The sequence below is a fragment of the Myotis daubentonii genome, chromosome 5 (genome assembly GCF_963259705.1).
Source record: "Myotis daubentonii chromosome 5, mMyoDau2.1, whole genome shotgun sequence".
NCBI lineage: Eukaryota > Metazoa > Chordata > Mammalia > Chiroptera > Vespertilionidae > Myotis > Myotis daubentonii.
The window spans coordinates 54,813,780-54,839,471 of record NC_081844.1 but is presented as its reverse complement, the minus strand read 5'-3'; the positions used below and the strand labels follow the sequence as shown (position 1 = coordinate 54,839,471).

General features: G+C 44.0%; 1 protein-coding gene across 2 annotated transcripts in view; it reads right to left on the bottom strand.

Annotated features, from left to right (window-relative positions):
* GATB (glutamyl-tRNA amidotransferase subunit B) overlaps nucleotides 1-25,692 on the bottom strand; it is a 75,164-nt gene that overhangs the window by 26,197 nt on the left and 23,275 nt on the right. Inside the window, exons 3-9 of one of the 2 annotated variants that reach the window (XM_059697867.1) lie at nucleotides 21,145-21,258; nucleotides 18,690-18,888; nucleotides 18,144-18,266; nucleotides 8,514-8,627; nucleotides 7,254-7,338; nucleotides 6,520-6,564; nucleotides 4,017-4,206 (exon numbers count right to left, since the gene is read on the bottom strand). In XM_059697867.1, coding sequence (XP_059553850.1) covers nucleotides 4,017-4,206; nucleotides 6,520-6,564; nucleotides 7,254-7,338; nucleotides 8,514-8,627; nucleotides 18,144-18,266; nucleotides 18,690-18,888; nucleotides 21,145-21,258 — 870 coding nt within the window. The remainder of the gene's footprint in view (nucleotides 1-4,016; nucleotides 4,207-6,519; nucleotides 6,565-7,253; nucleotides 7,339-8,513; nucleotides 8,628-18,143; nucleotides 18,267-18,689; nucleotides 18,889-21,144; nucleotides 21,259-25,692) is intronic. The other variant, XM_059697868.1, reaches the window with a different exon arrangement.

The following is a 25,692-nucleotide window of genomic DNA, read 5'->3' as shown; positions in this document are numbered from 1 at the left end:
TTTTCTACTTGAAAAGTGGACATACTTTCTGCTTTTCTTTGGAGTTAACTGATTTTCACTAAACTTAGTAGACAGCATTTTCTATTTATTATCTTGAAAAACAAAGTTTGAAATGAACTAATGTTTTATGATTGTGCTTCATGAAGCTTTAGTGGGACTGACACAGTATTAATGCTGACAAGAGTAAAAATTCTATTTTCTCTATTAAGTGATCTAAAACTGCAAACAACTTGAAACATTATCTCTACTTGCATGTGGCACATTATGCGTACAGGCAGGCAGTAGGGCTTACAGATGAAGAGCCTGGGCCCTGAAGTGAGCTGGTCTGACCCCGGTCTGACCCTGGCTCCCCCACAGGCTTGGGAAAGTTACTTAATGCTTTATACTCAGCCACAGAGGTGATGTCTCCTCACTTGTAGAATGGGTGGAACAACTCTATGCACCTAAGAGGGATGTTGTGAGGCAGATTAAAAAGTGGGCCGCTGGAAAATGCAGACTGGACTGTAAGTGCACAGCCTACTTTATGTGCTGCTTAGGCAGATGACTGCAATTTGTTTGCATTCGCTGAGTCAGGGAAGGCAGAGTTTAGGAAGAGATGCCCCCATAGAGATCACCCTGGGATTGTTTGCCAAGAAAAATGCACATGCATATAATCTCGATCATTCTAATAATTACTCTTGGATATACTGACTCAGAGAAAGGCTTGCTGTGCTATTAGAACTTTCCTTTTCTAATACCTGAATCTCAGCTTCCACATTTCTACTCCTGAGTCCTTACAAATGAGGTCAGAAATCAAGGCAGTTTGACCTAAGTTAGGCAAGCAAGGTTAGCTAACTAGGGTAAAGTTTCTGGTGGAGCAAGAAACTTTTTTTTCCTCCAGTCACCTAAAAAGTAAGACAGGTTTCTGTTCAGGGGGCTTTAAAGGAGAAAATCAGAATGTAGACTTGATTTCATGTCCTAATGAAACCAGTTCAAAAAATGAGTCAGAGAGACCAAGTGACTTCTACCTGTCTCAGGTGGCATGAAGTGGCAATCCAGTTCTCCTCACCAGAGTTCAGTGACACAGGTATCATGCCACAATTTGCTGGTTGTCAAAAGGGAGGCTTATGCATCTGACCTTTGGAAATGGGTGCTTTTACCAGAAACACTACTTCTCCCGGGACTTTCATGAACCCTGTTCTAGTATCCCATGCATTTGCTCATCCATCCTCCCCTCACTGAACAAATATCCAATGAGTGCCTACTATGTGCAGCCATTGGCTGGATGTTGAGATACAATACTGGAATTCTATAAATATCAAGGATAAGTTAACCATAAATAATTCAGTGCTTATCTCACAGTAAAATGACAAGATAAATTAAAGACTAGAGTTAAATTCTGAAGTTATTATTTGTGGGTAAGGCATGTGTGTGGGGCGGGTATGTGCTCAATGCTTAATTTAATAAGCAGCGCAAAGGCAGGGAGCATGCAGCTGAAGCTCTGCAAAGCACACCTCCACCACTGCTATTTACTTAATGAATACTCCTGGGCACTCTTTAAATTGAAAAGATGGTTCATTAGATTTGTGCATCTGCCCTTCTCAGCAATCTGTTGTGTTTCTGATGAAGGCAGAGAAAAACACGAACATATCATTGTCGGATATGTTATGAGTAACTCAGCTTCCAATGATTACAAAGTCATAAAGAGCTCAGGATGCCTAATTTGTCTGAATCATTCTCTTTCCATTCCTATCAAGTTCTCTTCTTCCCCATCTTGAAGATTTCAAGTAACAGCCCTTAAAAAACCCAAATCACCTCATGCTATTTTCAAGCTATAAAAATATGCATATTTTTAAGATATCAAAAAATGAGTCCCTTCAAAAATGGCTCAAGAAATCATCTTCTTCTTGAGGTTTTCCCCTTTTGTCCTAATCAAGGCAATCGCCACCTCCTCCAGGCTCCCTCCCACATTATACATTATATTATGCAACCTGCCCCAGGGGCTGGGTACCTGTGGTGTGTGCCCATAAATAAGCTCTTGGAAAGCAAAGAAAACATCTTTTTTTGAAACTTTGGCTCTGGCTCAGTACCTGCTACATAGGAGATGCTAATGAAGTGTTGAACTAAATAGATCAAAGGTAAGTTTCCCTAAAGGGGCCTTCCACTATGAGAACAGACTTGCCACCCCTCAGCAAACATTTACTCAAGGACTCCAGGGTTCCAGCACCAGGAAGGACACACGAGGGGAGGCAGGGACACAACAGGAGTGTGAAATGCCCTGCCCTCGGAGAACACACAGCATGCTCCCCAGAGGTGGAGGGTGACAATCCTGTGGAGATGCTCTCTGGAGGGAGCATCTGTTTTCAGACAGTGCCTCAGGGAATGAGCCATAGTCTCGAGAGGAGATGCAGAAGGGTCCTTTCACTTCTCTCATGAAGAAGCTGATACCCGCAAATAGTAGAATGGTAAGTGGATTCTTCTCTGAAATCACAGTCTTGGAAAAAACATGGCCAAAAACCCAGGTTCATCATTCACTACCTCCAGTAGTGGCCTCTGTCCACCTGGCAGGGCGGGCGCCAAGTGGTGAGAGGTAACTGATGTCTGCAGGCTGAGTAGCCTTGGCCCTTGTCCTCCAATCCCCTACAGAATTTGGCAATACGTCAGAAAATGCAGGACGGAAATTTAGCATTTCGTTTTTATTCTGGGAATTTAGTTTTTTTCTGAAAAGTCAAGTGATCAAGATGATGGGGAATATGTGAAAGACTAAATCTCAGTTCTGTTAAATCAACTCAGGAAAAATGCAAGTGAAAGGTGTTCTGTACGAGATGCTGACTAACAGACTCATACACAGATGTGGCTTTAGGCACTACTGCTGTGCTCACCCGTGCTGAGGAACGGGGAGGGTAAGGATGCAACCGTCCTTGCCTTCAAGGTGCTGAGCAAGACACACCAATAAATAATCAAAATGCAGCGACATAGGGGCCACAGAGGCAGGAGTAAAATATACAGGCAGCCTATAAGAAACAATGCTCAACTATGCCTACGGAATGAAAAAAAAAAGATCATGCCTAATCATTATTGGTAGTAAAAAAGGAGTTTTCACATGACACTGTAGATACTTGTCAAATTAACTGATTTATAGACAATAAAGAGAAAAATCATTCATTCAACAAATATTTGATTGCCTACCTTGCATCAGAAATGGCTGGTTGCTGTTACTGAACTGTATAAATTTACATAGAAATGTGTATATCTTAACATCCCCAGATATTTATTATTGGTCAATTAAATTGCAAAAATCCAGAATTTCGATAGATTCTGCTGCCCCAAAAGATAAGTGTGGCATACACCTGGTCCCTAAAAGAAGCAGCAACAGAATGCTCTGCTTCCTCCCCGACAGACAAGAAGACAACTGTGACAGAACGCTATACTCACTGGTGCCGGATCACTTTCATGTTGCCATGACGAAGAAGACTGCAAAGCCCCAAGCAGCCGTGAAAAGGATGGGAAAATCCCTACACAGACCTCAATGGTGTCAGATTCTCTCATGCCTCTTTCAGACGCATCCTCAAGCCTCAAAGGACCGATATTTTTAGTCAGAGTTTTCAGCATGTCGTGTAGAATAAATGTTTTCTTCTACACTTGGTAAAACAACTGGCTGGGTTTTGAGAACCTAACTTCCTTCCAGGCCCTGTCATGGTTCAATACTGCTGGAAACTCTATACATAGATTTTCTTTTGTCCTACAGACACAGGGGAAAACGCTCGCCCATAACATTTGCTCTTCAAGAAGCCTCCACTGCTGCTCTGAGCAGCCGCTCCTTTCTACATAGGAGACATGAGATACGAGGTTATACTTCCGGTTTTATGAGGCGCATTTATCATTAAGGGGCGTGAGCGAAGGTTATCATGCCTTGTTCTGCCCAGGAGCATCTTTCATACAACGGAGGCAATCCGCCCGCTCCATCAGAGCCCACTGGACAGCCTTCCCCAACTGCTGCTGAGCTGGGCTTATTCAAGCCTCTGATCAGCACCTACCAGTAAGGTGAGGCTGTGTTCCGGCAGCATCCCATACTGCTGGACGAGCTTCTCCCGGGTCACACTGGGGAGCTCAGGGAGCTGCTCTCGAAGCTGGTCGATATTGATCACTTGCTGTGGGTCCGCGCCAGCAGGCAGAGAGGCTGAGTCGTAGAGTAGCAGGGGAGGCAGGTTGGGCTCGGGAATAAACCTAGGCAGAAAGGATACAGGGTCTGGCACTGATGTATTTAGTTTGATAAGAAAAACCCAATTATCCATAGGAAAGTTTCTGTATAGAGAGGCCATGTCACCTCCATATATTTTCTATTATCTTACAATATCAACATTGGCCCCTTGTTTCCTGGGAACCAATCTGTGCACAAGTGTAAACCACAGCTAGAAACACCAACCCTGCTGATTCCCATGCTTATGAACTAGTGAAAGAGGCACAGCACTGTTCATGCCATGCTGTGATGCATACTCGTGGATAAAGTATCTATCTCTATATAAAAGCCTAATATGCAAAGTGTCCCCTCGGGAGTTCGACCAACTGGGAGTTCCATCACTCGCTATGATGTGTGCTGACCACCAGGGGGTGGCGCGAACGAAGGAAGGCCCTGGCCAGCAGCCAGCAGCAGAGGAAGGGAGGCCCCGGCTGGCGGCTGGCAGCCACTAGGGACCCTACCCGTGCACGGATTTCTGCACTGGGTCTCTAGTATATTCGTGAAGACATATGAGCAAACAAGAATAACTTATTAGGGAGAAAGATGACTTCCCCCCCCTTTTAAAATTTTCACTATTTTTTGTAGTTGTGTAATTAATGAAAAGTCAAAGAATAAGAAAACATTTTCTTGAGAAGCAGAAGCAATGAATGGAGGGGAGAGGGGGGAGGAGGAGTGAGTTAAGTACAGATAGGATTTTTAGGACAGTGAAACTATGTATGACACTGTAAGGGTGGATACATGTCATTATACATTTGTCCAAAACCACAGAATGTCCAACATAAAGAGTGAACCCTAATGTAAACTATGAATTTTAGTTAATAATAAGGTATCAATTTCAGTTCATTGATTATAACAAATGTACCACATTCCATATATATGCAGGAGAAAACTATGGGGGAAAGGACAAGTACATGGTATGTGGTACATATCATGGAACATACAGGCACTCTGTAATTCATTCAACTCTGCAATAAACCTAAGACTGCTCTAAAAATTGTTAATTTTTTTAAAATGTGAAAGCCGCACCACTGCATATAATCCCTCTGTATTATTCCAGCATCGATCATTTTCTCTCTGCTTATACCTGTCAAAGGGTTTATGCAGATGCAGGAAACGCAGAACAAATGGTGACTCCGAGGTAACAAATTGAAGTGCAAGCAACCCCGTCACCTTGATGCCAGATCTGTGCTCTGAATCAATCCGATTTCTGAAGGTAAGAGGGACTCCTATCTATTAACCTGGGGATTGAGCTGAAGCCCCTAGCTAAACTCTAACTCTATTCCATGCTCAGTCAGAAAGCAGCAGATACAGAATGGGGGCAACACTGGAAGACAAACGTTCTTGAGAAGAACAGACTGAACCCAGAAGGTCACAGTAATTAAAGCCATTCAGACACCATGAGAGGCGTCCTTGAGGTGAAGTTCACTCTAAGGGTTCATGAGCTGCTTCTTTCACACATGACACCACACTTGTCCCTCACTGACAGCAGGAGCTGCTCTTACTACATCTTTCTGCACATAATGAAGGAGAGTGGGCTACCCTCAACAACTTCGATGTGTAAAACTTCAACCTTTGCAATCAGCTAAACTCAATGGGGAAATAAATGAAAGGTTTAAGTTAGCTTAAGCATATCTTTATTTCTTGCTTTATTTCTGAATCTCATATTAAGTCCAACTTATCAATTAAACAGCATCACCTGAGGTTTGAAGGGAACTGCCAGGAGCATATACATCTCTTTTTTCATTTCTTCTCAAGGAACTTCAGTGCCTTATTGAACTTGTTACTGAATGTAGGAATAAGAACAAGCTAGGCCCCATCCTCAACTGCCATCCTCTGGGTTCAATTAGCAGGGGCGGGGAATGTCCAGCCCTCAAGGGCCATACCAGGGACGGGAAATCATTTGGTCTGGCCCTGCCAAGGCACAAGGGATGAGTTAATTAAAGGTTTGGCCAAATACAGCAGCTAATTTTTAAGCTGGTAATTTTGTATGGCCTGTGAGTGATGTTATAAATATCCAAATGGCCCTTGGCAGAAAAAAGGTTCCCCACCCCTGAATTACAGCAACTCTCACACAGAAGTAAGGGAGCAAGCATCTTCCAACAGTTGAATCCTATCTAATAAGTCATTCCAAGGCAACCCAATTAAGACTCTATTCTTTCTCTCAGAATTCTTTAAAAGAGGAAGTCTAGATTTTCCATCAGGCAACAATAACAAAAAGTGGTTCCTAAAATTATCGGTGGATTTGAAATATGCCCCTAACCCCAAATACACAAAGCTGTTTTGATAAGGGGAGTAATCACCTGTAGTCTTGCTTTGCTTCTTTGTCCCTCATCGGCACGGTGCATCTACGATAGTTAAGTAAGAAAACATTAAATGAATATTGCATGCGGCACTGGCTGGCACACACGCAGAGAGGGGATTCCCTGTCAATAAGGGGCACAGGCAGATTCAAGCTCTTCAGCTTTCCTTGGGAGACATTTTATGAATACATTAAAAAATAATATTAAAAAAGAAAAATGCTTAGAATGCTAATTAAAAAAAAGAAATTGCTTCAATGCTTCCAGCTTTTAACCAGCTCTAAGTATAGGCTTTTGCACTCTGATCTTCTGCTAAAAGTATAAGACTGCAAAATTTCTGATTTAGAAAATTAAAGTCAATGTTATCTAAACCAAAAAAGGAACCTTTATGACCAGCTCTAAACTTTCTTCTACCTCTAGCTTAAATTGGTAGAGCTTTCATCTGATAGAATCTGAGGAAATAAAAATTCTTGCCGCAAAGCAGGTAACCTGGAAGCAAGGGAAGGGCCAGGACCTAGGACTAAGCACTATGTAACTGGTTCAGTTTAAACCTTTTACCAGCCCTGCGGGGTGTATTATAACCTCGTAGGACACAGTATTTTCCTAACTTTATTAATAAGGAAATGGAACTGCAGAGAAGCTAAGCACCTTTTTCACAGTCACATGGCTGATCTGTGGTGAGCCCAGAATGGAGTCCCACCCAGCTGCACTCAAGATGTTTGTCAATGCAGACTCACCCCAGCTTGTAATCAAAGGAGCGAGTTTCATTCAGAATTTCTCCTCCATTCTCAAGTTCTTCGATTTGCCTCTGAATTTCATAGTCTAAGAAAAACACAGTCATTTAGTAACATATGTTTTTATTCCTTTCATCCAGCCAAGCAATATTTAAAAAACTTTTTAAATCTTTAACAAAAAATAGTCAACAGGCTCATATATAATAATTCTTCCTTTGTGCAACTCCCTCCTTATCCATGGTTTCACTCTCTGGTTTCAGATACCTGAATTCAACCACAGTCCAAGGTTAAATTTCCTCAGTCTCAGACAATGTGTGCTCCTGACATCCAACCATCAACATCATGACCCAGGATGACTCAAAGCGGAGGATTCTCCTTTTGATGTATCCTCAGAAGGTCAACAGTAGCCTAAGGCTACATCACAGTGCCTAGGTCATTCACCTCCTTCACTGCACTAGGCATTGTATCATCTCACATCATCACAAGTCAAGGGTGCGTACAGTACTGTATAAGATATTTTAAGAAAGACAGACTGACACCACATCCATATAACTTATCATAGTATAGTGTTATAATTATTCTATTTTAGTATTACTTATTATTGTTAATCTTACTGTGCCTAATCTATAAATTAAATCATAGATATGTATAGAAAAAAACATAGTATCTATAGGGTTTGGGTACTATTCACAGCTACAGGCATCCATGGGGAGTCTTGGAATATATATCCCCTGTGGATAAGGGGGGGACTACTGTACACTGTATTTTCTTCTTGTTGCCTTCATAGAATTATGGTGCTTAAAAGGGTCTTTTATTAAACTCTACTCTCTCCCTTTTTGAGAAAACTTGGGTTCAGAGAGATTAAATGACCCAGTGCAGGTTACACAGCTTGGTAGAAAAAGGGCTGGGGCCACTATCTAGGCCCAGACCACAGGTCTAGAACTGCTGCCTATCAAGAATTCTTCCCTGGAATCCCCCGAGGCCACACAAGAAGGCGCAGGCTAGGCAAGCAAATGAAGAACGACCAGGTGGATAGAGAAGCCTAGCGTACATCCAGCACCAAGGCCCCAAAGGGCTGCCAGCTTCCACAGTCACATCAAGGAGCTGAGGCAGGACAGCAGCAAAACCACCCAGTGCACAAGTGCAAAAAACCATGGAAACTGAAAGTTACTGTACAAGCCACTAAGGTTTGGGGTAGTTTGTTACACAGCAATACATAATGGACACAGAGAGGTGCAATTAGGAGTAACAGCTGACATTCACCTATTGCTTTGGCCAAGAACCTGGCACTGTTGAGATTCTTCACTTCAGTTCGAATGCCCAAAGGCTCCCCAGGGCGATGCACAGATATATTGGCATCTACCCTCAACTGGCCCTCTGAAAAGAGAGAAAAAAAAGATAATTCTTTAGAAATTCTCTGAGGCAACATGGTCTAAAAGTGTCCAGGCAAGCAATATCTAACTCTACTTGCTCTTTAGTGATAGCAAACTAACCTTAGAGAAGGAACATTGGTTCTGAAGTACATGACTGCACTTCTGTCTGCATAAGAGAATCCTGGCCCCAAAGCATCTCAAGTGTGTGCATGTATATGTATGTATTTGTGTGCACTTGTGCACACACAGAGAGAGGAAAAATTCTGGATACTCCAGCTGGGGACATCTCATTCCTTTTGTATCAAGTGAAAAAAACAACACTGTTAAAATGGAGATTTACTCAGCAGTTCTATTCTCAAGCTTTTTTCAAAATGTCAGAGCTAGTTTGTCGGGAAGGCCTCAGAAATGACTATCTAATAACCCTACATGCTCTCCAAAGGAATGGGGATTTCCAACAGTGATTCTGGGAGATTAATAAGAGAGTCCTTGAGAATTTACAGCACAAGGGCGAGAGCAGAACTTGGGCATTTTCCCTCCTCCGGCACTGTAACAATCCCCTCCTTCCGGATAGGACTCTGAATCCTCTCTGGCTCGGTAAGGATCTGCTGCAGTGGACAGAGCTGTTTAGACGCGGAGTCTGTCGTGAGGCTCAGAGGGAGGTGTCCCCAACCTGGGAGGACCTTCTCTGACCCTGAAAGCCCCTTTAGATTAGGAGTAATAACCCAAAAGGAAGCAGGTGCTTTGTGGAGAGGACTAAGAGGCTCTTGAGGAGGAGAGGGAGGCAAAGTTCCAAGACAAATAGGGAGGTGAAGTTAAGAAACACTTAGGTCTTATACCCTACAAAGTAAAGCTCAAATTCTGTTTCCCAATTTCACTTACAATATTTAAAACGGGACAGAAGAAGAAGACAAGATGCTGAATTTTTATTTTCGTAGGCAGGTTTTTAAATTGAAAAATAATCTGCCAAGCCTAAGTGTTCTGATAGGCTGAATAAATAAATGAATTTTCCCAGATTCCATAGCAAATACATATTAAAATAATTAAATGGTGTGAATAAATTCCATGCCAAAAAAGGAGACCCTAGGCCAGTGATGGCGAACCTATGACATGCGTGTCAGAGGTGACACGCGAACTCATTTTTTTGGTTGATTTTTCTTTCTTAAATGGCATTTAAATATATAAAATAAATATCAAAAATATAAATCTTTGTTTTACTATAGTTGCAAATATCAAAAAATTTCTATATGTGACACGGCCCCAGAGTTAAGTTAGGGTTTTTCAAAATGCTGACATGCTGAGCTCAAAAGGTTCGCCATCACTGCCCTAGGCACTGGTCTCTGTCACTGCCTCAGAGCTGGGCTGTGGGGCTCACTCTCCAAGCTGGAGACCAAGGGCAGGCTGCTGCTTGCCCAGCTCTTCACTCATTGCCACAGGAAAGGGAAGCGCTCACCCTCCCTGCTAATGCAACTCCCCCCATGCTGACAGTCAGGGAACAGGTGCCTCTCAGTTTGGAAATTACTCTGTCTCCAGTCTGGACATCACAAGACTTTTACAAAATCCTGTAGCTCCTTTTGGACAATTTGTGCTTACCCGAATCTCAAAAAGTTCCAACTATTCCTGACATCATCAGACTCTCTATCTGGGGACCCTGAAGTCATCTTCTGCTTTTCTTTTCTTTGTCCCTTATATCCAAACTGATAACTAAATCCTATCAGTTCTTCCCTCCAAATATTCCTCATACCTGTCACTACCTCTCCATTTCCACTGTTGCCACCCCCGCCTGAGGCCTCGGGACTTCAAGCCCAGTTGACAGAATCACATCTAGACTTTTAATACGGCAACCAACCCCTCAACCCCTGCTTGTCCAGCCACCTGGGTACAGCTCTGACTTTCATCCTCCCACAAAGTCATGTTCAGTATTCCCTTTGTTTGCTCAAGTGCACAGCCAGCTCCTATTGGATCGACTCGTCTCCTTTGCTTGGTATTCAAGAGCCCTCATCTGGTCTTGGCTGACACTATCCACATTTCCCCACTAGGCCTTCCATGAGAAAGCTCTCCTCCAATCAGGGGAGCTCTCTTCATACAAGTCCCTGTCTGTACGGCTGGCTCCCACACACTCTCTTCATCAGTGTGACTGTCCCTTCTTCAACCTCTGCTCATCCTTCAAGGTCCTGCTTGAGTGTTACCACCTTCTCCTCCTTAAAACCCCTTATCAATAAGCTGGCCTCCACTGCTGGCTCCCCTGCATTATTAGAATGTACACAACCAATATTACAGGATCTAGCATATGTCTACAGTGAATTAATCTTATCTTTAAGACCAGAATGGCAGGCCTTTGAAAAATGGGCCCAGCTTTTATATCCCCACCACTCTTGCCTTCCCAAGGACATCACTCTTTCAGTCACCTCCTTCTCACATCAGTCATTAACCTCCCTTTCTCAGCACTACTTCTAATATATACATATGTAATATTTCTCATTAAAAAAACAAAACCCAAAACCAAAGCCCTGCTCTCCTGAACCCAGTTCTCTCTCCGTCATTCAGCTACCATTTTTCTACTTTCCTTTCAACAAATCGTCGCAAACTACTTTTGTTTGTTGCACATATTGTCTCCATGATCTCACCTCCCATTTACTTTTAAACCCAGCTCAGCTTGGCTTCTATCTCCTCCTCTGGGAAAATGCCTACACAAAGTCACCAACAACCTCCTGCCGCCAAATCCAGTGGACAAAGGACATGTTCTCTCTTCCCCTTATGGGATACCTCAGCCACACATGACATACTGACTAATCCTTCCTTCCTGAAATAGCGTCCTCTCTCAGCTCCTGCGGCCTTAAGCCCTCTCGATTTCCCTCCAGCCACCCTGGGAGACTCCATTTCCACTTTATTTGCTGGTGCTTTCTTTCCCATTCAAACTCTTAGGACTATCTTCTTTGCTTATACTCTTGCTGTAGAGATATATGTTTTATATACCATCTATTGCTGATGACTCCTAAATTGATCTCTTCAGCCCAGACCTCTATTCGGAGCTCCTCATTGATATCCAAAGTCTACTTGACACCTCTACTTGGAGGTCTCAAAGGTATTTCAATTTCTGAAACTAAATCCTGACTTGCCCCCCAACCCCACAAAAGCCATTCTTGTCCTCACTTTTGCAATTTCAATAAATAGCACCACCACCTAGCTCAGTGATGGCGAACCTTTTGAGCTCGGCGTGTCAGCATTTTGAAAAACCCTAACTTAACTCTGGTGCCGTGTCACATATAGAAATTTTTTGATATTTGCAACCATAGTAAAACAAAGATTTATATTTTTGATGTTTATTTTATACTAGGGGCCCGGTGCACGAAATTCGTGCACTGGGTGTGTGTGGGGGAGTGTCCCTCAGCCCAGCCTGCCCCCTCTCACATACTGGGAGCCCTCAGGCGTTGACCCCCATCACCCTCCGATCACCTGATCGGCCCCTTGCCCAGGCCTGACGCCTCCGCCAGAGGTGTCAGGCTTGGACAGGGGACCCCCATCTCCCCCTGATCACTGGCTCTGGCCCCCGCCCAGGCCTGAGGCCTCTGGCCCAGGAATCACGCCTGGGCAGGGGACCCCCATCTCCCTCTGATCGCTTGCTCCACCCCCCGCCCAAGCCTGACGCCTCTGACCCAGGCTTCAGGCCTCGGCAAGGGGACCATCATATCCCCCCAACCCCCGGCTCCGCCCCCCACCCAGGCCTGATGCCTCGGCCAGAGGAGTTGACCCTCATCACCCTCCGATCACCAATCACCGGATCAGCCCCTTGACCAGGCCTGAGGCCTCTGGCCTAGGCGTCCGGCCCGGGCAGCAAGGACCCCCAGCTCCCGGGACTGCCAGCTTCGACCGTGCCCAGCTCCCATCGCTGGCTCCACCCCTACTTCCTGCTATCACTGGCCAGGGCGGCAAAGGCGCCTGATTCTCCAATCATGGCCCCCCAGCTCTTAGCTCCCCCATGGGTTTCCGATCACTGTCAGTGGCAGGGGGCTTCTTCCTGCTTTCCCTTTCGCCTCCCTGCATTGTGCCTACATATGCAAATTAACCGCCATCTTGTTGGCAGTTAACTGCCAATCATAGTTGGCAGTTAACTGCCAATCATAGTTGGCAGTTAATTTGCATATAGCCCTGATTAGCCAATGAAAAGGGTATCGCCGTACGCCAATTACCATTTTTCTCTCTTATTAGATAGGATATTTAAATGCCATTTAACAATAACAACAAAAAATCAACCAAAAAAATGAGTTCGCGTGTCACCTCTGACACACGTGTCATAGGTTCGCCATCACTGACCTAGCTCCTCAGCCTTCCTAAAAGGCATCTTTGATTTCTTCTTGTCCCTTGGCTTCCATACCAGCCTGTTAACAAATCCTCTTATTTCAAAAAACCATCTTGAACCTATCTGTCTTGATCTTTTCATCTTCAATGATACCAGCCCTGTCCACAAAAGCATCACCTTCCACCTGAATGATGACAAAAGCTTTTTACCTGGCCTTGCTTCCTCTGACCCTTCTGAGTCTACTTTCCACAAAGCAGACAGAGTGGTTGTTCTAAAATGTTACATAGACTAAGACTAAGTCATTCCCTTGCTTCAAAGCCCTTCGAGGGCTTCCCACTGCACTTGGAATGAAACCCAAACAACTTCCTGCCATTACCGGTAATCTATCCCAAGCCTCAACTTGATGCTGCATTCGCCTGCTCATTATGCTTTCCCTGCAGTGGCTGTTAACTATGCTAACTCCGAGCATATCCTGAGATTTTTCTCATGCAGGGACTTTGCCTTAGCGTTTTCCTAGAATGCTCATTCCCTCCCTCTATGCTGCCTGGGCCTGGACTCATTCTTCAGGTCTCAAATAAATGTTGCCTCCCCTGAGAGGCCTTCAATTTCCTTGACACCCTATTTACTTCCTTAATGCACATATCACTATAATTGCTTTTGTTTTATTTGTTAATGAATTTTCCTCCCTCATGAACATAAGCTTGTGAAGAGCTGGGTCTGGAACATAGTAATTGCTCAATAAATTAATACCTTATTGAACAAGCCAAAACTATGGTGTTTTCCTGAGCAATGAGTAAGTGGACTGGTTACTGTCTCACAGCAGGCTCCTGATAAATTCTAAAGTTGCGTCTAAGTAGGACTAAATTATAGCATAATCTGAAAGGCCCATGTAGCTCAAAGGAAAACTTCCACAGTATGCTGAGCTCTACTCAACCAAATTTCAATACTTGAGAGACAACTTTGTTGGAACTCAGGGAACCCTGAATTGGACCTCACTTGCTTTTAAGAACGAAACCATCTTTCACAATTTAGAACTCTAATTTGGAAATGGAATAAAAGCATGAATTTCAGTCTCTCCCAGAGATGACCATGCTATAGAAAAGTCTGAGAGGAATCACTTAGTATCCTGCAGTGTTGAAAGAGCATTCCCTAGCCTGGATTCAAATATGGCATCAAACATTAACAAAAGACATTCTATCCAGTGAAGACAAAATACCTTTCAAACAAATTAAGTTAAATCGCCTCAAGTGCACAAAAGCCTTACCAGTCAGGTTCTGCAACACCAAGGGAGGGCCTTTATACACATATCATGAGAATGCTATCAAGCTCAATTTCTACCCTCTAGAAGTAGAGATTTGTAACAGCAAAGCCAAAGAACTACACCACTGAGCACAGTGATGTGGTACAGTTACATTATTTTTTCCTGAAACACATTCGCACATCAGAAATATAACATCAGGACAGAAAGCTGTTTCTGTAAGCAGCAGGGGCCTGAGGATTTAGTGAGAAGTCTATTAAACTATCTCATTCTGATCACTGAATACTCTCCAGAACTTAAATAACCAGGTTCGACAATGAGAAAAAGTGACCACATTTCACAAAGTGTATTCATCTAAAATGAGCGGTGATTCTGTAAAAGTAACACTACTTACTATTGTTAAAAATACCTAAGATAGTGAGCACAGGCTATTTGTCGGGGCCTGTGATAAGTTTTATACACATTATCACATTCATTCCCCACAATCTAGTTCAATGACAAAGCCACTTAGACACCCTTTAGGCATTTCAAACTTAACATTCAAAATGATTTTCTCCCACAAAATTACTCCTCTCCCAATTGTCCCTGTCTCAGTAAATCATCTCCCTGTCTCAGGGACACCATCCAGCTGCCCCAACTAACTGAAGACTTGGATGGTTTTTTTGTTCTTTGGTTTCTTCCTTTCCCTTTCCATACACAATTATTTGAGAACTCATTTTCTAAGTGTGGAAAGTGAGGTTCAGAGAAATCAAATACCTTGCCAGGTTCCTACAGCTAGAAGTGGTAGGACAGGATTCCATTCCAGATCTGGGCCCTTAGTGCCATCAGCACCCATGGTACCCATGCTCTGCTATACTATCTTTCAAAGTTATCTATGGCAATTATGATAGACTAGAGGCCTGGTGCACAAATTCATGCACCAGTGGGGTTCCTCAACCTGGCCTGCAGGATTGGGCTGAAACTGGATTTCCAATATCCCTCAAGGGGTCCCGGATTGCGAGAGGGGGCAGGCCAAGCGGAGGGACTCCACTGGTACACAATTGGGGCCAGGGAGGGATGCAGGAGGTTGGCCAGCGGGGGAGGGACTGCAGGAGGGCTCCAGGGCGTGTCTGGTCGGACTCACTCAGTCCCGATCTTCCGGACCCCAGCAGCAAGCTAACCTATCGGTTGGAGCATCTGCCCCCTGGTGGTCGGTGCACGTCATAGAGAGCGGTTGAGTGGACTTAGCATATCATTAGTATATTATGCTTTGATTGGTTGAATGGACGACTGGACACTTAGCATATTAGGCTTTTATTGTATAGGATAGCTATCTATTGTGGTTGCCACTAGGAGGCAGTGTGATCAGTGTTTAAAGAAAAGGTTCCTGGAGTCAGACATACCTGGTCTAAAATCCTAGCTCAGTCACTTGTGAGCTTTGGGCAAATAACCCAATCTCCTTAAGCCCCACTTTCCTCACCTGGACAACGGGCGTAAAAACATCTCAGGAATTGTCACAAAGTTTAAATGAGATAAATGAGTTTTTAAAATGCTTAGTGAACCAATGAGCACATGCCACATGTTCGAACTGAACAATATTATTACCACTGAAACATTTTGTATGTCTACATAGGTACAAATTCAACTCAACAGACTGTTTTGAAGATCTCACAGTGGCAGACAGCCCTGAGAAAGAAATGACTTTTGGAACCCAGGCTGAGCTGGTCTATGCTCATCAGCAAAACTATCAGGAACTCATTGAATCACAGCCCAGAGGAATTTAAGAGTCACTCCCAAAGCACCCTGGTCCTCCCCAGAGTAGCCCTCAGTTCCTAGGCTGCAGTCTCCAGTGCCAACACAGTGGTCCCATGGTGGTGAGAGCAAAGGGGTCGGGGCTGACCCCTGCAGACGCTACAGACTTTGGACCCTCCCCACAGCACTTTGGGAACACCACAGCCACTCTGCTGCTGTGCTATGGGAAAAACTTTGGTTTTTTAAAAGCAACAAAAAATATCACACCAAATGCCATTTAATGAATCCTCTCAGCTGTCACTGAATTGATGCGTTCGTGCCGATACGGTTTATCTCTTGGCAAGGACCCAGATGGGGTTACTTCTTAACTAACAGGTGGCCTGTTTATTATTCCATAAGTTTGGTAGAAATCAGTTATTTTGAAGAATAATGGAATAATAAAACCTTTTTTTTCAAAGCAACAGAGAATTAACACTTAGTGCATGAATGAATAACCATCCAACCTGCCCATATTTCACTTATGTTCGGTGGGTTAAAGCAGCATGAGCCATAAATCTAAAATGGAGAGTTTTATTATTCTAAAACAAAGCCTTGTTTCTCTAAAGCAAACTTGAAGGCAGCTAACCTTTAAGCCACTCACTCATGTGGCTAGTGTTTTTCTAATCATTAGCTTAAGGAAGATAGCAAATAGGCAAGTTCTATCTTCAGATTCAACTTGTACCAGGTCTCTGATGTAACAATTTATTGATTGTAAGATGTCCTATGTGACAAATGTGGCATTACGAATTCAGAAGTCTTTTTTTGTAGAATACAACTATATTGCATGACATGAAAAGGTTGGTAAACAACATCACAAAGTGGCAGGGAGACGAATCATCACTATCAGAGGTATTTACGGGCACTCACTGTGACCACTCGTGTTGGCTGATGTTACGTCAACTTGACTGGGTCAGGGGGTACCCAGATATTTGGTTAAACATTATTCTGGGTGTGTCTGCGAGGGTGCTTCTGGATAAGATTACCATTTGAATCCACAGACTGAGTAAAGCAGACTGCCTTTGAGCTGGGATATTGGTCTCCTGCCTTTGGACTTGGCTCATACTGGGCCTTACACCATCGGCTCTCCGAGGGTCCTCAGGCCTGTGGACCTGAACTGGACTACCCTACTTGCTCCCCTGGAGCTCGCGCTCTTGCAAGAGCTCTCCTGCAGCTTCCTGACTAGATCTTGGAACTTCTCAGCCTCCATGATCATATGAGCCAGTTCCTTACAATAAATGTCATTAGATACAAACACACACGCGTAACATACTAGTACACACATTCCACTGTCCTGTTTCTCTGGAGAACACTACCACACCACTGCAGTGATCTCAGATGAACAACTGTACATGCAGAAACTGTATCCCCTCTCCACTCTGTAAGGGAGTGCTCTGTGGGTGGCAGAAGAGTTTTAAAAAGCCTCTGGGAACAGAAAATAAAAAGAAAACCAGGGGAGAGACTAGCTTTCAGGGACTTCCGGGCCAGCAAAGCGGCACGAGGAAGGGGCCAAGGGAGCAAGCCATGAAGAAACTGAACTTGACAGGATCTTGTAATCTAATGTCAAATGTACAAATACTTAAAATGCAGAGTTTGTTTGGTCCCAAGGATACAAGTGGGTTTTCTTGTTTACCTTAATTTCTATTGAATTAAAGATTTTACCTCAAAGTAAAAGTTTAGAGAAATCATAACCTTGGCTTATAGTTTATATAATTTGGCTTCAGCTGCACATGGATGAAAATTCTCCAGAAGCAGGAAAAGAAAGACCAAAAGGAAAGGCATCAACTAACAAAGAAGTGCCACCCACACAGCTCTCACAAACTGAGTTATTCTGGATAAACAGTGTCTTCTCACTGAGAAAGGTGAAACCACCCAAACACATTATTTCATCAACCCTCACAACATTCTGATGCATGAAGCCAGACAGAGCATCTACTCTTATGACTCCTAATCTCACATGGTTGGGCCCAGTTCCTCTGTACCCTTGTTGTTAGTGTGTTTATGGGGGCTCAGAAAAGAATCCAAGGAAAATTCTAAAAAAACAACAAACCCAAAAACAATTAGGAATGTAAAAAGCTGAAAAAAGGATGTAAACCACCTCTAAGCAGCTGATGCAGAGAATAAAACTTAAGTGCAGAGACCCGAGAAGCAGAAAGGGAGGAGGTATAGAAGGAGGGACACTGCTTGTGAGCTTGTACCTGCCATGTTTGCCTGGCTGGTCCCCAGGGCTTGAAGTATCAGCTGCAGCTCCCTGACAGCTGTTGCTGCCTCTTCTCCACAGGACATATCGGGCTCCAGGACCACTTCCAGAAGGCCAACTCCTACCAACGAGAGGCAGAGTCAGCCTGACTGAGCTCTCCAATCTGATCAGCAGATAAATTAGGCTGAAATTTTTGGAAAACCATGCATCACTGAAGGACTCTCAAAGTGGGTCCTAGCCTCGGAATTGCTTCTCTCTTTTCCCTCACTTTTTAATCTTTAACTTTGAATCATTTCTTTTAAAGTCGGCTTAAGATATCAAGCTGTTGGGTCTGACGAGGCGGCTACGTTTGTCTCGTGTTAGGGGTGGATTGTTAGCAAGCCCAAGAGTAATCACAGTTCTCTGATCACCTGTGCCAGTACCAATGTGGATATTCTGATCTCCACCTGTCAGGCTTCTGGGCCTGTGTCCTCAATTTGTTTGGGGAAACTGGAGGGGAGAAGAGAGGCTGTGAGGAAAAGTAATGGAGAATCTCTAAGCCTACCCGCCCTGTTCAAGTCAATGAGCGTCTGGGACCGCAGGTCATCGTGAAGGCTCTTGCCACTGTCTTGCTCCAGCTGGATCTGCTTGATCCTCACTGTCTTGTTGATCACCTGACTCCGCTTCTTCCCCACACAGACGCTGTACGCCAAGCTGCCCTTCACAGCGATCGGGAGCCTCTGCTGGGTAATTTGGTAGCCTGCCTGCACACAAACAGGGGTTACATAGTCACCAGTCCACAAGTAAAAGCTGGGTCCAGTTCACTATTCCTTTTAAGGTCACAAAAGTAAAGGCTTAACTAAAAACACAACAAAACAAAACAAAACAAAAAAAGCAAAAAGAAAAAGGAGAAGAAAAATTATCTTATGCCTTGCAGCCATAATTTAGCCTGGCCTCTTCTGGCTTTCCTATCCCCATTTACCCTCCCTGGACATCCCCTGCCCCAAATAATGGTGCAATAAACAACCCGAATCCTATCTTCCCTACTGAAGTACCATTTGGGGGAATAACAATAATCTCATTGTCAGAGGTCAGAGGCCTCTAAGGCAGTGGTTCTCAACCTTGGCTGCACATTAGAATCACCTGGGAATCTTTTTAAAATCCTGAATTCTGGGCCTCATCCTCCGGAAATTCTGTTTCTTTGTTAAGGGGTGGGTCCACAACATTAGTAACAAAGAAACAGAATTTCCGGAGGATGAAGCCCAGAAATCAGGATTTTAAAAAGATTCCCAGGTGATTCTAATGTGCAGCCAAGGTTGAGAACCACTGTGCTAAAGAGACGGCAGGTCAATAGGGAGAACTGGAGAAGAACAGAGAGTAACAGCTGAAGCACCTGCTTCAGCTTGCTGGGGTCCCTGACACTGTGTGCTCAGTAAGGTACACCTCTTGATCCTCACAACAATCCTAGCAAGAGGTACAGGGCCCAGGAGGGATTAAGGGCCTTGCGCCAAGTCACCGAGCTAGTAAGCATCAATGTCAGGATTTGAACTTGGATGGTCTGGCTCCACAGTCTGTGCTCCTAGCCACCCAGCCAGCATTTTCCAAACTTGAGCTGCTTCAGAATCAACTGGCAGGCTGGTCAAAACATAGACTAGCTCCACCTGAAGAGTTTCTGACTGCAGGTTTGGGACGGTACCTGAGAATTTATATTTCTAACAAGTTCCTAGGAAATGCTGATGCTAGTGGTCCAGGGAACCACACTTTCAGAATCACTGCTTTAGGCCAACTCATTCTCTGTGCAAAAAGGAAGTAAGTAAGTCTCAATTTATAAAAATTAAACTCTGAGTAGGGCTGCCAAATAAAATACAGGATGCTTAAATAAAAATTAGAATAATTTAAATAAACTGCTTATTCAGATAAATAATGAATTTTTTTAAGAGTATGTCCTTGTAATATTTGACAAGACTAACTCTGGATCATCTGAGCTGCCTGGGCCAGAAAGAATAAAGAGACACAGATAATCAAAACTTCTCATTTTAGTCCCATAGTGCTAAGTCTCCCACCTTAACCAAACTGATTATCACTCTTAAAAGATGTAAAAATGTCAGTTCATGCTTTCCATCCTCTGAAAGAGGAGGATCTGCTAAAAGGCTGCAGCCAGAGGGTCCAAGCAGCAGCTGGAGAATTCAGGTTCTAGTTGTATTTTTTATTTAATTCTCCTGTTCTCACGCACTAAAAACCAGCTCACCCCAGTTTCCAGTTCAAGGAGAATGGGGAGCAATATCCTCACCCCCATTTTTTTTGTGCTTTTTTTTTTTTAAATCTGAAGAAGGGCCATACTTAGTATCAGAGGCTCCGATCAAATAAACATGATTTGGGGAAACCCATTCAACACTGCAGTCTGGGTTCTGTTCAATGTTATAAAAAAACTGGCTTCTCTAAAAGAAAAACACTTTCTAATTTTAAGGAAAAAGCAGGTTAACATTGGCTTTACTGCTCAGCCAATTCCTGTTGTGAGTCTAGGCTTCAGGCGCATGGTTCTGCTTTCTGTCGTCCACTTACTTGCTCCTTGTGAGATGACAGAAATGTCTCCAGAGGTGACGGTCCTATTATTGGGAACTTCAACTTGAAAGAGGGAAGCTCTCGCTGTGTCTACAGAACTACAGTACACATTTACTGCATTTACCGTTGCATCAGCCCCAGAGTTAGCTTTTGTCGTAACAGGCAATTAGCGCCAAACACCACGGCTGGGCTGAACCTGGGAACACTGGCTGCTTCTACTCCCCGTTCAATTATGAGCGAGCCACCAGAAGCATGAGGCTAAGCAAGGAGTCAGCAATCAGGACAATTGCATCCAATCTAGTAAACATCGGGGGGCACCTGTCTTCATCAGGTCGGGCAGACCTTCCTGCTGCGATGGACAGACCTCTGATGGGAAACATGTGAGGCGCAGCCCTCCTCCCCAGCTCCAACCCCCCAGCTCTGATAACTTACAGAGGGCGATCACAAAGCATACTTACAGGGAGGTCTGCATAGAAGTAGTGCTTCCTGTCAAACAAGGACTTCTTGTTTATGTGGCAGTTCAGTGCCAGGCCTGTCATCACTGCCGCCTCTACACACCTCCTGTTGAGAACCTATGGAAACACGACACACAGCTCCTCTCAGATCCAGTCTGAACAAATGCTTCTCCCACACACTGACATCCTCCCTGAATATTCAATTTGGCCCTTCAACAGGCATTCTCTCTGGTTCTCTGTGTGGGCAGCTCCACTTCATAAGCTGACTCTGTTAGTTTGGAACCATGAAAACTTTATATATAAAAGAAAATGCAGCCCTAACCGGTTTGGCTCAGTGGATAGAGCGTCAGCCTGCGGACTCAAGGGTCCCAGGTTCGAGTCCGGTCAAGGGCATGTACCTTGGTTGCGGGCACATCCCCAGCAGGGAGTGTACAGGAGGCAGCTAATTGATGTGTCTCTCTCATCGATGTTTCTAACTCTCTATCCCTCTCCCTTCCTCTCTGTAAAAAAAAAAAATCAATAAAATAATTTTTAAAAAAAGAAAAAAAGAAAGAAAATGCATGCGGCGGTGGGTTCCACTGTGCAGGTAATGAGCTGCCACCTTGGGGATCCTTTCCTCTACATCTGGCATCAAAGTCAACAGGAGGGTCCCAGAAAAGCTCAGCAGAGTGGTTACTACATGGGATAAATTTAACCTCACTCCCTCTGCAAGCAGAGCAAGGAGGTGGTCAGAATGCACGGGACGCACTGATTCCTGGGAGAAGGACCCAAGAAGCAGCTCACCAAACAACCTGCATGAGATTGAAACACACTTTGACAGATGAACTTCTGGAAACTACAGGGCTACAGCCATTTCCTCAAGGTCTGCGAAAGGGGCACACCTGCCTCCAGTCCAGATCTGCCAACTCTGAGTGTGCCCTACACCCTGACTCTCTCCGAACTGCTGGTCCGCCCAGGGGCTCCTGGAGCTCAGGGCCTCTGGATCCGCCCTGCCCCACCTACAGGTGTGGATGTCCAAGAAATGGCAACTCCCTGGCCCCAAAGGACATGAACAGCTTTTAAGAACTTTGGAGGAGGGAGGGATGGAGTAAGACAGACAACTAGAGAGAAGGAGAAGGAGCACTAAGTTCTGGAGCCAGGTCCACATCCCACCTGTGCTATGTGGATATACTGCTGTGACTAGAAGCTATTTCCTCATCTCTGAAACAGAGATTTCATGTGAGCTTGTGGAGTGGCTAGACTAGAGTAACAGCCAGAACATCTACTCTGCAGTAGGAATTCAATTTTAGTTCATTTTCCCCACTGTACTTTGGGGAAATTTTTGAGGATACTGTGCTTGCTGATGAAACATTTCTATTTTTATTAGAATATTTATCATGTGCTTTAGTATCTGTAGTATACTCTTACGCATATAGGGCTTCCCAGTTCAGCATTTTCACATCCAATATAGTATCCCAGCCTCACAGCAACCTTGTAAAGAAGGAACTTACATTATTCCAATATTTCAGAAAAAGAAAAAGTAAAACCCAGAGATAAGAGACTCACCCAAAATCACCGAGTTGGCTAATGGTAAAGCTTGCTCTAAAGTCCACCTGTGCCCTTGCCTAGAAGATGACAAACAATCCCTGTGTTTTGGGGACTGCCTCTCCAGGCTTGGACAATGAGTGAGGCTCCCTGACAAAGGCATAATTTGTTGATCAAACACAGATTTGAAAAACAAACCTGTACATCTCTACTTACTGCAATATACAACCCCCAAAAGATAATCCCAACAGCCAATCTCCCTCCTGGTAACACCACCACATGCCTTTCCCCTCGGAAGCCAGGTAACAGAATGGAGTCAGCCATCTCATAGCCTCTATTTGGAGTTCTGTATTCTGGGCCAAATCATATTGCCAGTTCGGCACTAATAATGGTTTCACGAGAAGATGTGTGAGTGTGGGAAACAGGATGCTCTAATTATTGATGCTTTCACTTGCTGTTTGGCATTTTACTCAACAGTTGCTACTGTAATACAAATATAACTGGTAGACACTGCTGCCAAGTTCAGGCCTGATGATTCCGGTCAAGGCACACAAGACTGCGAAGCTGATGTCCCTGCCTCAGGCCCTAGCGTGGGCTTGCTTGTAAACTGCCTGTCTCGCTCTGTACCAGTTCTTGCCTTAGCACTCCACTCCCACTATATTTCCAACTACTGCTTCCTCTCTCATCTCTGTCCAATCTGCCCCTTTGGGGCCAACCTGCTTCCTCCCAGGAAAGAAGAAAACCTGGGTGTATTTTGCTGACCTATTTCTAGGCATACATTGCCAATAAACTCTCTGTGCCTGGCAGGTACTAGGAGAGAGAGCAGAGTTGGGGTGATCATGGACTCCTGCTGTGCCTACAAGCAACTGAGCACACAGGCACATGATAAACCATTAATTTCCAAAGAATAAGAATGCAGTAAAACACACAAACATTGCAGTGATATTGACTATACTTTAATCTGCTTTTGATGATTTAGAAGGCTTGAAGTACTTCAGGGTCAGAATTATAAGCATCAATCATCACCACACTACAGTTGCACAGAGGGGCTAGTAAATAGAGAATGCCAGTTAAAAGAATGCCAACCAAAAATAATTTATTATGATCTTAGTCAAGCTGCTTATGACAGATGGAGGTCTAGGTCAGCATGTTCTGAGGATAGGATGCAGAATTGGGAAATTCAACTTGGGCTGTTTTTATTCTACAACAGTTCTTAAATGTCTAAAAAGTATTAGGCTTCAAGGATACAGAAGTAAATAGGGCTCTGTCACTGGCCTTAATAAATCTGCAGTGGGGACAGATACTTGCCAACATCTCTAACATCCTTCTCAAGTTCACCATCCACACAAGGATGATTCTGCTAAAATGCAAATCTTATAGCATTCTGTTGCCTAAAATCACTCAACAGCCCCCAATGTCTACATGAGAAAGGCCAAGCTCTTACATGGTCCTGCCTGCATCTTCAATTTCATCCCCAATCACACCCCTACACACCCTCACATATGGTCCAGTTCCCCTGTACAAACCATGCTGACCTGCTGACCCTCCCTATTCTTAATCCATTCAAGATCTACTGAGATGTCACCAAATCTCTGAAACTTTCCTCATATTCTTCCCAGGTACCGCTCTGACCTTCCACACCTTTCCATTTGTGTTTGCATCAGGGTCCACTGAACTTGTTTACATATATTTCCATTACACTAAGTTTCATGAGAATGGGAACTGTCTGTTCATCCTGTATCCCTGAAGCCCAATACAGAACTAAAAAATAGTGGTGCTCAATTAATAGGTGTGAAACTCACATGAGGAGGGAGGTGATGGATATTAACAGAAGTTTTCAGAGAGGCAGCGATACCTGAATCTCCTCTAAGGTATTACCTGCCACAAAGGTCTTACCTGCCTCAAACTTGTTTCAGGAAGTGTCCTGAAGCAACAACCAATCATGTATGATGTGATTAAAGAGGTGACTTGAAAACTCAAAAGACTAACTTGTCCTGAAGAAAGCATGGTCCAGAATTGTCTTTGCAATTGAAATAAGGTGACTACAAAGGATCTCGGGATTAGCCACAGCAGCCTTCATGTGGAAGGAAAGCAATGAACCTTGGAACTCACACAACACACCTTTCTCAACTGAGCCTTAGGAGACTTCGCTCTGGCTGCAGAAACAGTCAGTGCATGAGTATTTATCATGCTCGTGCACTGCACTGTGTCAGCAGGTGTGCTATGCATATCACATACCTTTTGCCATTTAATCCTCGGAGCAATCCTAGGGCAGACACTATTATGGTCCTCATCTTACAGATAGTGATGGGAATCATACAGATTAAGTCATTTGGCCAAAATGACACTTATAATAAGAGGCAGAGCCAGGAAGTAAGAGCCCCAGAACTCAGGCTAGTACATTCCATCTTAAATCTTCAAAGAATAAAGAGTTCTAGTGTTAGCTTTCAATACTACTAACACCTGGCCATAACTCCGGAGCAGCAACACAAACCAAACCCTACTGGAGAAAAGTTAAGGTAGATATTGTTTCTAACATTTTTTCTTGCCAGTTTCTATCTCTATAGGTTTGTTTTCAGATGGTGAGCACCTAGAGGGCAAACACTGTGTTCTTTTAACTTTGCAGAACACTCAACATACAGTGTCTAGCATGTGAAGGTTTGATAATGTGTGGACCTACAGGCTTTCTCCATTAGCAGGGAATGTTTTATTGCTAGACTTCTGAAATCCCTAGACACATACACTCATGAAATGCCTTATCAAATAAGTAAATGACTTCAAGCACACAGAAAGAGGCCAGTTCTTTTATTTAATCAGAAGATAAGGAAGGTCTAATAGGTAGAGGCAGGAGATGAGACAGTCAATAAATTTCATGACTACAGAGACAGACTGGGCAGATCCTGGTCAGCAAAAGGATATGAGGGTGGATGTCCCACCACTACCCTAGTCTAGTCCTCCTCAGCTCCCACGTACTCTGCTAAGCACTATCTCCCCAGCCAGACTGAGCTCCCTGAGGGCAGTCATTTT